The sequence below is a fragment of the Fundulus heteroclitus genome, chromosome 16 (assembly GCF_011125445.2).
Source record: "Fundulus heteroclitus isolate FHET01 chromosome 16, MU-UCD_Fhet_4.1, whole genome shotgun sequence".
Taxonomy (NCBI): domain Eukaryota; kingdom Metazoa; phylum Chordata; class Actinopteri; order Cyprinodontiformes; family Fundulidae; genus Fundulus; species Fundulus heteroclitus.
Genome location: NC_046376.1, coordinates 9,315,330 through 9,327,671, shown reverse-complemented (window position 1 = coordinate 9,327,671; position 12,342 = coordinate 9,315,330). Strand labels below are relative to the sequence as shown.

Genomic DNA, 12,342 nt, shown 5'->3' with positions numbered 1-12,342 from the left:
ACAATTAAATGTTAGGTGCAACACAAAACATTTGTCTTTTAATAACCACACTTTTTATATTCTCCAGTAAATAGGACCACAGCTATCCAATCACCTTTGCTAAAATGCAGACTTTGGTGCATATAAAAAACTTTATTAAAATGCATTTATTAAAATGAGCTATATACAGATGGTTTACATATTTTGCACATCATATCATTTTGCTCTTGACTTGACAATTTCGGCCCACAAGCTGTAAAGTTTAGACGCCCCTGGCCTGGATAGTTATGACGTCTTCCCAACATCCCTCTTGTTTAATCAAAGTCCTTTTTGTGTCCCCGTGTTTTTGAGAGTGCATGTGTGGTCAGGTCGGATTTGTGGCCAGAGTCTTTCTGTCTCACAAATTCCTTTTCATTCGCTTGGAGCAGAAAGAAAGAGAGCCGGACAAAAAAGAGGGGGGGGGGGGAGGACGAACGTAGGAGTGAAAGAGTGAGTCGGGGGAAGGCGGGAGGAAAAGGGGGAGATGATGAAGGAAAAAAAAAAAGCAGGAGACATTTGTAGTTGAGTGGACGAGCACGGACAATCCCTGGCGCGCAGCTCTGTGAGTGTCATGTAAACCGGCCCTTCACCGTCCCCTTTTTGTTCCATTCACCGCCTGTCACCCTCCCTCCCTGCCGCCCCACCCTGTGGCCTCTCCGCTTTGGACTTAGGCGAGGTTGCTCCCTCTATAAAACCCCTGTGTATGCACCGAGCGAGCTTATTCCCCCCCAAGTATGGAGAGCCAGAGGGTCCAGTCCTCGTACAGGAAGCGCTTTGGGCCTCAGGGCGGCTCAGGCTCCAGGATTGGAAGCCTGTCTTCCAACCGCCTCTCCTGGCATGGCACCCCCCGAACCGTCTCCCACTCCAGCCCCATATCCAGGGTCTCCCTGGGCTCCGCCAGCACGGCCCTGCTGCTGGGGAGCCCGGTGGACCGGCTGGACTTCTCAGCCGACTCCCTGATGAAGGCCCATTACAAAGAGACGCGCACAAACGAGAAGATGGAGATGATGGGCCTGAACGACCGCTTTGCCAGCTACATAGAGAAGGTGCGCCTGCTGGAGCAGCAGAACAAGATGCTGGTGGTTGAGCTGAACCAGCTGAAGGTGAAGGAGCCCAGCAGACTGGGAGACATCTACCAGGACGAGCTCAGGGAGCTTCGGCGGCAGGTGGACGGCCTCACCAATGGCAAGGCTCGGCTGGAGGTGGAGAGGGACAACCTGGCCGCCGATCTGGCCACGCTGAAACAGAGGTAAAGCAGAGGCGGTGTTTCTCTCAGCCTAATGTGTTGTTACAGAGGCAGTGAGAGGGCTGAAGCTTCTGGAGGTCTTATTTCGCTTAACGGCAATGCTGAAGGTTTAAGGGTCTGGCATTTTTTCCCCCAATATTGTCAGTTTTAATATCAACAAGTGCCTGAGATTGATCAAAGACTGAAAAACATTATTGTTCTCACTGGAATTTATTTAAGCTATCAAAGTAAAGGGGCTGAATTCAGTTGTTTGTGTTAAAAAGCACATAAAAAAAAACAACACTTTCTGTTGGTCCATCACGTAAAATCCCAATAAAGCACATTGGAGTTTGTGGTTGCAACGTCCAACTTTGAAAAAGCTGCCCTTTTGAAAAGGCCCTGCAAATTTAAGATAAGATAAGATAGGCTTTATTGATCTCACATTGGAGAAATTCACATGTCACATCGGCTCAGTAATCAGTAATCATAGGAAGAAGGAGTCAAGTAGGACAAGGTGCATCATATATATACAGTGTGTCCTCGTTATATTATGGATCAAAAGTAGTAGGTAAGAAAAAGGAAAAAAAGAAAAATACAAAAAGAAATAAGGCAGAGGACGTCTTCTGTACATTCACATTCAATTTTACAGATTTACATGTGGAAAAGAAAAGTGTAATAGAATTAGTGGCGCTTGTCTCGTTAGTTGTGCTTTATCTTTGTTGCAGCTTCCCCAAACTCTTGCCTTTGAAGTATGGAGGCCCAAAAGGGCCAAAATTAGATGTCCTGGAAATATTTAGATGCACCCCTGCTTCGACACACCTCATCTAAACTGCAGGCATCTGCAAGATTGCATGAATCTGGTGTGTCGGATCCGTTGAAAACTTCGGCCCTCATGGATCAAAGTTAGAAAACATGGTATTGTTTTATTTTGCGACTGGTTTCCAATTATATTTTTTTAATTTTTTTCATTGGAGTGACATATTTTGGCAACTTTTCCTTTGGATTTCAAGACTAGGAAATTAAAATCATGCAGGTTAGTTTTAATTAATATTGTCACAAATAGAGAATAACTCTTTGCATGTTTACAAGTGTATTTATATGGAGATTTGGCCTTATTTGCGACAGATTGGAATGCACCCTCCTATGGTCTACTGGGGCTTTATTCCCTTTTTATAAACTTGATCCTGACTGAACCCCTAACTGCTATTGAGAGGCTGTGCAGGAATGAGGGAGTTGCACAATGGCGGTCCTTCACAAAGGGATCAGGCAGCTGTTTTCTTTTCCTCTCTTTCTATTAAAAAAAAAAAAACTCATTCAGAAGCGTCACCTCGCCGGGCGTATTTCATTTCCCCTAACGTGCGTGGCTGGAATCAACAATTTGATTTTGTCTCGAGTAACACTTGATTGAAAGTGTGAGGGGGTGGGAAGGTCTCCTTCGCAGTCCTCCCTGCCCCCCTGACCACGCAGCTGCTCGTCCTGTGAAAGACCGCAAAGTGAATAGGGAAGTTGTTGCTCCGGGTGTTAAAAGGTCAGCGTTCAGGTTCCCGCTGATCTCTGTGCAGCGCGGCATGAAGCTGTACAGATGTTATGCAAAGGCTCAGTGTGTCTGGTTTTGTCCATGTGCGGCAGATGGATGGTGTGGTGTCTGTCTCTGTTCAGGTCTGTCCTGATGATATGCATATTGTGTGTGTGCGTGTGTGTGTGTGTGTGTGTGTGTGTGTGTGTGTGTGTGTGTGTGTGTGTTGCACACCCCGTGGGAAAGGCCTCTAGCTGTTAGATTAGAGTAAAAGTGCAATGGCGCGTAAGCTGTCTGTTCAGCTGAGTCCTGTTGCTCCTCGGCTGCAGGGAAAAAGCGCAAAAAGTAAAATCCGGTCAAAGTGCTTCCAAATATGCTTCAAAGTCAAGAAAAAATCTCATTTCACTAACAAAAAACAATATGTGCATGAATTATCTAATGGATGCTGAGCTCTATACCGAGTAAACGGAAAGATTTATTTTTTGTGGAGGACAGCAAAGGTACGATGGAATTATAATGTTGTAAAATGTACAGATGGTGTCCATCGAGCTATATAATACACTGGAGTGCTGATTTTGCCCAAAAACTGAAGTCACTGGCCGCCATCTTGCTACTCCCTACTCTCTCAGAATCCCATAGGATTTGCTTGCAATAACAAAGCAGTTTTCTGGCTGTGTGAAAACGTTTTACAGGTAATTCTACAGTCAGTGGATGTACTAACACTATTAACTACTAGGAAATTAGGTGCTGAAATATTTTACATGTTATTCATATTAAATATATATATATATATATATATATATATATATATATATATATATATATATATATATATATATATATATATATAAGTTATGGCATAAGTATGTGTATATGTATATATATGTATACATATATGTAAATATATGTTTTTGTATATTATTTATATATTTATAAATGTTATATATATATATATATATAAAAAATGCAAAATATTTCAGCACATGACTTTCTCATTATGTGATAGTTTTAGAACATAACATAAAAGTATACGGCATTTGACATTTTAAAAGTTTTAAGCCCCCCCTTAACATGAGAAAATCCTCGTTATTTGATGCTGTAGCGCACATATTCCCTAGTTACTGGGGGGAAATAGGGAGTACCAATATGGCGGCTGGTGGCTTCAGAGCGACTCATTCTAATAGCGGGCGATTAGCACTCCAGTGTATGATATAGCCCAGTGATGGTGTCCTATTAGTACTGCACACAGCAGGCTGACAAATTGGCAATTAACCTGATTCAAGTGGCATGGGCAAAAAAAAAAATCACATTTGCACTAATAATTATAACAATTCTCCACTCATAAAGGCTGGACGTCACCAGAGAGTTTTCTTCATCTGTCTGCTGTCACCTGCTCCGCTCTCTCCTTCCTCTCGTCTCAGCCTCCTCTCTCTCACACACCAAGCAGCGCTCGGCAGCCTGTGATGAACAAGATTAAGCTGAATTAACGAGGCGAACAAAATGCGGTCTGGTTCTTAATGTTAGCGTTTCATTCTGTGGAGATGTGGAAGTAAATATCGTGGGACGTGTCTGTTGTTTTAAGTCGCTGCTTGCTAGAGGTGGGTTGTCTGTGCTTTATAGACACATCTCTGCTCCTCAGAGGGCGAGGCGGTGTCTGTTTGTGGCTGTTGGCTGTTGGCACCATGGGTCAAACCATTGTGCCAACGATGGTGAGGGGAGCAAGGTTTGATTAGATCTTGTTTTTCTTTGATGAATGGCAACTTATTTTTTTTGCGTTTTGTTTAAAATATTCTTTAAAAATATCAGTTTGCGGAAAAATGACAGACCTAGTCACAGCCCAGCAGGACACTTTACAAGCGCAAATTTAAAAGTAGTACATGTTCAATTAAGCCCAGTTAAAAATAAAAATGACTAAACCAAGAAATTTGCTTCTGATTGGAAGTAAGACAGACATCTATTAAAGTATTTTTTTTTATGTAGAAGGCGGATCAGTTTTGGATGTGAAATATGCTTATATTTCACATTTTGTTCTAAGAAAACAGCATGTTTGAAATTATCCATACCATTTTCAACAATTAATTGAAATATATATTTGTATTACAGCCATCAAACCCTTCTTTTGATTACAGACCAACCGTTTTGCACGTTACCTCTGGTATTTTTAAATATTTATCTTTTGGAATGAGCTCCAAGTCTTTTGCGCTTCCCTTTCCATAACCCTAATCTTTACCTCCCTCTACAGGATCTCTATCGGTTTCAGGTTGGGACTCTGGCTGGATCCATTCCCAAGCAATAATTTTACTTCTAGTCAGAAGAAACAAGTTGGTAAAAATTGAAGGATTACCTTAAACCTAAATCTCCCAGGAGCATAAATAATATTGGGCTTATCTGTACTTCAAAGTACAGGTGAAAAAAAATCTCCTTTATTTTCTCAAAATGTATTGTATGTATTGGTAGATTTTTTTTTTAATTATTATCATGTTTCTAAATGTTTGTCAGTGAAAGGGATGTTTTTTTCTGTTCCTTTAAGTTTGTTTATCTTTCTCCAATGTAGCTGTGTCGCAAAATCTAACGAGAAGATCTGTTTAAAATCGATTTATGAGAAAACTCTAACAAAAATGGTCCAAGTTATGTAAGATAATCATTAAGTATTATTTAAACTTGCTTCACAGACTCAGTTAAGATGCAGTTGGTGCATGCATGGTGAATTAACCTCATTATTTTGATTTTTACAGTCCTTTCAGTCAGCGTTTTGTGTCTTTTGTGACAGACTGCAAGATGAGATCACGCTGCGGCAGGAAGGAGAGAACAGTTTGAACACCTTCAGACAGGTAATCTCACTTTGCTCAAAGTAAAAGCCTCACATTTTAGGTTATCCAGATATTCTGACAGCTAAATCTCTTCCCGCTCCTTGTTTCTTAATCTTTTGAAAAAAGGATGTGGATGAGGCGGCTCTCAATCGAGTCCAGCTGGAGCGAAAGATCGAAGCCCTGCAGGAGGAGATCAACTTCCTCAAAAAGATTCACGAGGAGGTGAGAATCCACATCAAAACCAAGATGAAACAAAAGATGAGAAATTATTTGTTTTTGCTCAGATTTTAGATCTGTAACCTTTTTTTTTTTTCTTCTTCTTTCAGGAGATGCGTGAGTTACAGGATCAGATCGTGGCCCAGCAGGTCCATGTTGATCTGGATGTTTCTAAACCAGACTTAACTGCGGCTCTGAGAGAAATCAGAGTTCAGTACGAGAATATGGCCTCCTCCAACATGCATGAAACAGAGGAGTGGTACCGGTCCAAGGTCAGAAAACTGTGTTTTGATACATGTTTTATGTGCAAATGCAGAACGTTTCACTGGTCAACTTGTGTAGGAAAAAATTACTACGATGTCAAAGCAGTAACAGGGGACTTAGCACTGAGCTATAATATACACTGGAGTGCTAATCGCCGGCTGTTTGAACGATTCGCTTTGAAGCCACCAGCCGCCATATTGGTACTCCCTATTTCCCTCCAGTAACTAGGGAATATGTGTGCTACAGCATCGAATAACGAGGATTTTCTCATGTTCAGGGGGGGCTTAAAACTTTTAAAATGTCAAATGCCATATAGTTTTATGTTATGTTCTAAAAATATCAAGTACTGAGAAAGTCATGTGCTGAAATATTTTGCATTTTATTCATTTAAATATATATGTTTAACATTTATAAATATATAAATAACAATATACAAAAACATATATTTACATATGTGTATACATATATATATACATATATACATATACACATACTTATATATACATATACATATATTTAATATGAATAACATGTAAAATATTTCAGCACCTAATTTCCTAGTAGTTGATAGTGTTAGTACATCCACTTACCTGTGAAACGTTTTCACACAGCCAGAAAACTGCTTTGTTGTTGCAACCAAATCCTATGAGATTCTGTGAGAGTAGGGAGTAGCAAGATGGCGGCCAGTGACTTCAGTTTTTCGGCAAAATCAGCACTCCAGTGTATTATATAGCTCAGTGGGACTTAGACTTGGACAACTTTATTTGTCATATTGTATGCACAGAGTGCGTACAGAACGAAATTTGGTTGCACACAGTATACATTGCAGAAAAATTTAATTTACAGTATGAGGTGCAGCAGTGATTTAAAAGTAAGCAATATAAATGTAGACAATGCAAGAGAAGTCACAGTGTACAGCTGAGTAATTTCAAAACCATTTCTATGTGCAGAAATTGATTGCGCAAGGGCATTAGTGCAAGAATACAGCTTGTAATTTACCGTAGATTTATAAAAACAGTATAATGGCGCGTAAGCTGTCTGTGTGTGTGGGCAATATCCGACTGTTTGGATTTCTTTTTCTAGTTTGCTGACCTGACAGATGCAGCCACTCGAAATGCAGAAGCCCTGCGCCAAGCTAAGCAAGACGCTAATGAATATCGGCGTCAGGTCCAAGCTTTGACCTGCGATCTGGATGCTCTTCGTGGCACAGTAAGTCCGCCGTACCTCAGACCAAACTGCTCATTTTAAACGAAAGACCAGTCGCCTTTTTCTCCCCGCTTCATCCGTTAAATTCTGGGAACGTAACGGAGGATGAATGAATGAATCTACCGCATCCTCATAGAGTTTTGTGGATGGAAATGCGGACATCTTTTCAGAACGTGCTTAATCTGAGACCTGATCTCTCTCCTCCTTGAGAACGAGTCTCTGGAGCGCCAGCTTCGGGAAATGGAGGACCGCTGTGCCATGGAGGCCGCTGGGTACCAGGATACGGTGAGCCGTCTGGAGGAGGAGATCCAGGCCCTGAAAGAGGAGATGGCAAGGCATCTGCAGGAGTACCAGGATCTTCTCAATGTCAAGCTGGCTCTGGATATCGAGATAGCCACCTACCGGAAACTGCTGGAGGGAGAGGAGAGCAGGTGAGGCAGGACTTTGCAAACTTCTCCTATTTGACCGTAACAACAGATCAAATGTGTGGAAAAAAAACAAGATGTTTCTTCTCTTTTCCATCAGGATCACCATTCCGGTCCAGAGCTTTGCCAACCTGCAGTTTAGAGGTCAGAATCAAACGTTGCGACGATATTTTCTAATGAAGTTTTTTTGGTGTTTCTGTATTAGCTGAGAGAGTCATTTTCTTTAAATGTAAAAGTAGAAAGTACAAACTAGGGCTTGACGATATAGAAGGGAAAAAAAAGGCGTGTTGATAAAATAGAAATCATATCGATCGATATCGATAATTATCAACATATTCAAAACATATATTTTAAGTGCAGCCCTGGACATTTTATGCTTTGTGTTCTGTTTTTAGATACAGAACACAAAGAAACACTGAATTCAAACTGAACCCTTTATTCAACCAACTTGTTACTAAACCTGCAAGTTTTTAAAAAGTAAAAAGAACGCGTGCTCTCTGAACCCTGAAGGGGGCGGAGCTTGGTGACGGAGCGTTCCTGGGTCTGCGTTGTGATTGGCTGGGAGGATATAATGACTTTAATAATAACCTACATGATTGGCTAGAATGCAAAGGGAAGGAAAACTGTTTTTCTATTGAACTTCTTATTTAACCTTTTTTTTTCTATCATCGATATACGTCTATTGATTGATATATATCGTTATTGAATTATTGTTCAGCCCAAGTACAAACTGAGCAATCCAGTCATTGCTTTTATTGTACTTTAACGTGATTAAAATGATAAAATAAAGTAATGTAATTGTTGTTAAGTTTGGTGGTGGCAGGAATTTGACCTGGGGCACTTTTTCTCTTCTTATTTTCATTTTTCTCCCCTTATTTCTTTTTTCAATATCGACAACTTTGACCTTTTTTTAACCCATTTAGCATGAACTTGGTGGCGTTTTATTTTTAATTTTTGACCATAAATATTAGCTGAAATATAGTATTAGCTAGAATAGCTGGGTTACAAAGACGTTTTGCAAAATCCCAAAACAAATTTCCATTTAAAAATATTTCTAAAAACAAACACTAGAGCATCAGAAGAGTGATGCCATAACAGACGTCACAAATGCAGGACAGCAGGAAATCATCGATTCAAACTCCACGACTGACTCCATACTTTACATCTCTAGGTCTCCAGTCCTGGAACCATCCAGCTGAGAAAACAATACCAGGTTTTTAATATTTGTTTCTTTTGGTTGATGCCACTTTTTAAATCAATGCTTACTCCAGTCATAGTGCCTGAAAGTGACAAGCAGGACAGTAAGAAGCAGAAAAGTGGACAAGTGTAGACAGAAGTAGGTCAGTCAGGACTAAAATAATATCTGTCTCTTTAAGAAAATCCTAATAATGCACAGGATCTAAAGGATGCATTTTAATTGATCGCATTAAGTAAATAAATGGGATTAAATGTCTAATGAAGAGTGAAAAGACATCCAGAAAGCCTGAAAATGTAACACCAGTAACATCAACTTAAGAAAAATTAAATCTGCTTTTTTTTTTGCTGTTTTGCTAAAATAAACTTTGTCCCTAACTTGTGTGCCACTGTCATGAGAGTTAGAGACAAAGAGTGCAGTTCATCCTGTTACAGGCAGGTTGCCGGTTCGATCCCCTGCTCTCACCGTCTCAGTCGTCGTGTCCTTTGGGCAAGACACTTCGCCCGCTTTGCCTGTTGCTCTGTCAGTCTGCTCAAGGGCAGCTGTGGCTGCTAGCATAGCTGAATGACTGCTGACCGGCTGACTGTAGTGTAAAGCGTTTTGTGGTCGTTGGACTTGATAAAGCGCTGTACAAGTACGAGCCATTTACCATTTAATTAAGACATAATTTAGTTAAAAAGTTATTACTTTACACTAGGGTTTGTCAAAAGACCATCCATACGTGTTATATTCTAATTAAATAATATGATATTTTGATGTATTCAAATCAAACAACAAGTGAGGAAGTCAAATCCAACACATCTTATCTAACCATTGTAAATTTGCTGTATTTTATTATAAAGTTGTACAGAGGGAGATTCTTTATTTGTTATTTTTAGCAGAAGACACACTGCAAAAACGGAACTAAAAATAAATAAATAAAAATAAAATTAGTGTACCTGTCCTTGATTTCAGCAGGTAAATAAGACGATCTGCCAATGGAATAAGATTTTTGCACTTAAAACAGGGACAATTCATCTCCATCGTCTCATTTCAAGTGCAGCATGTCTAATTATCTTATTTTAGGGGACAAAATACTAATTTTATTGGCAGATAATATAATTTACCTGCTCAAATCAAGGACAAAAAAATCGAATTTTAAGAACATTTTACTTATTTTTAGGTCCGTTTTTGCAGTGCAGAGAGATTTTCTTGCTTGCTCCAGCGGTCCTGAACGCCTTTCCTCTTACCTCTGTTTATTGGTCAGACACCAACCTGGATACCAAAACCCCAGAGGCCCATGTGAAGAGGAGCATCCTGGTCCGAACTGTGGAGACCAGAGATGGGGAGGTAGGAGCTGGGACACGCTGCACCTCTCATATTCCTCCTCTAGGGGGCAGTATTGAACCCCTTTTCATGCTCACCCTGCCAATGAAGTAGTCCCCTATTCCCTGTATTTAATTATGTTTTTTTTTTCTTTTCTTTTTTCAGATCATTAAGGAATCAACCACTGAGCACAAAGACCTTCCTTGAATTACAAAGTCCAGTTTCCTCATTATGTCCTCAAACACGTTCTGAGGCTTCTGACTTAATTAGCCCATTATTTTCATTGCAATCCCCCAAGATGGCTGTCTTTCCATTAGGCCCCGCTTTCTAATCGATGTAACTGTTTTACAACACACTACCAAATAACGTACTTTCAGACTAAAATGTCCATTTTAAACCTGGTGCGTTCCTACTAGCAACCTGTAACCATTTTTACTAAGATGTACAAATTTGTCGTAGCTGACGAACAACGATTGTTTTCTGCATTGGTTCCAGTCATCTGTGGTAGAAGAGGCCTTGAAATGTAGTGAGTGTGTTCACCTAATATGTAGCGTTGTGGAGGTTGACGTGCGGCTACGTGTATGTGAGACGTGGCGGGCAGGAGGGAGTTCTTGGTTTGTAAACACGGAAGTTGGATTCAGGTAAGAAACGTGGAGATGAGTTTATGTCACAGCAGCTTTTGGCAGAACGACAGCTGATAGCCAACTGGTGCTATTATTTTTTTTACTTTAGGAACTTCATCCATGTCCTTTATCTAAGGGCCTGCTCATCTGCTTGTTTCTTTTTTTTTTTAACCATCTAACAAGCTACGGCTGGGGCAGATTAATTGGACTGTTTTGCTCCCTGAGGCGCATGTGTAAAGATGAGCAACATACGCAAAGTGACGCATACTGTTAATTAAGCAAGTTCACTTTTTCCTCCAGCAGCTTAAATTGTGCCGTGTTGTGTTTGGCACTCGGGAAGAGGAAAAAACTCCTAACGGTGCTTCAGAGTGAATAATCCTAAATATCAGCCGTCAAAAAACAGGAGCAGTCTCTTTTAATCAGTCAGAGGAGCTAAAATTAGACCTCTTCTCCACTGCATCAAGCATCCTTGAATGCTTCCTGATAAAGAGCACAGTTTTTGGCACCAGGAAGGTGTCAGGACAGACCTCTCCTCCTCCTGGAGACGAGATAAAGACAGACGGGACTCGTTGGGTCACCACACCAGTAATTCTGCTCTGCCGGTTTCTGTAGAGTTGTAGGAAATGAAGATGCAGAGACAGCAGCTCTCTGGATTTTTTTTTACATTAGTTTGTTTTTCAGTTTTTAGTTTTGAGGGAGGAGATGTTGGAGTTTAGAAAGACAGAGGCACGTCAGAGCTCAGACAGTCATGCTATCCCTGACTTTGGTTGGAAAGCTCTGACTGAAACATGCTGACAGGCGCTGCCACTAACGAGAGCGCAGAGCCGGGTCGTCACCAAGGACAGCTCGTGATTCATGCCTCCTACTTTACATCCTTCCAATGTATTGTCTGTCCTTGGTTTTGGTTTTTTTTTAATGTTGTTTATATGATTTTTTTTTTTTTTTTTAGGGATTGTTTGCAGATTTGACAATAACTAGCTCTGACCAATGCTAACAATAAAACATTTTCTTTGCTGAAGATGTTGCGTCTCTGTTTGTATTTAAATAATTCATCCTGACAGCTGGATCGTGTGTTTTTTTTTTTTTTGTACGCATTTCTTTCCCCTTGGTTTGAACCTGACACATAAACACAGGTTATCAAGTCCAGTAAAGATGAGCTTGATGTGTGCTGACAGCGGTATAGTATCAGGATGGGGGTCGGTTTAGCAGCGGAACAGACGGCACTTGAAACTTGACTTTATCTGCCCTTCAGGCGGACTTTAGCATTGAGCAGATGGGTTTACTTCTTGTAACATCTGGGCTCGTTTTAACTGTTGCTCTACACATGTGCAGAAAGCTGGAGATGCACACAAACATCCCAAATAGAGCGACTTTGGTTGAGATGTGAATTATATTTTACTTTTTTGGCTTCAGAGTTCATTCTGGCTAGTTTAATTGGTGAAAGTGACACCGTATTGTGGATGTATGAGGTCTCTGCTCAGGCCTGGAAACGTACGTACTTCCTGACCTTTTGTCTAAAAAGTTGATTCCCTCCATCCG

General features: G+C 40.6%; 1 protein-coding gene across 1 annotated transcript; it reads left to right on the top strand.

The window, feature by feature from the left end:
• Window positions 1–722: 722 nt before the first annotated feature.
• gfap (glial fibrillary acidic protein) lies at window positions 723–11,291 on the top strand. Its single transcript, XM_012878819.3, has 9 exons — window positions 723–1,267; window positions 5,530–5,590; window positions 5,696–5,791; window positions 5,896–6,057; window positions 7,133–7,258; window positions 7,466–7,686; window positions 7,781–7,824; window positions 10,122–10,204; window positions 10,346–11,291. The coding sequence occupies exons 1-9, from the start codon at window positions 753–755 to the stop codon at window positions 10,385–10,387; spliced, it is 1,350 nt and encodes a 449-aa protein (XP_012734273.2). The 5' UTR covers window positions 723–752; the 3' UTR covers window positions 10,388–11,291.
• The last annotated feature ends 1,051 nt before the right edge of the window (window positions 11,292–12,342 follow it).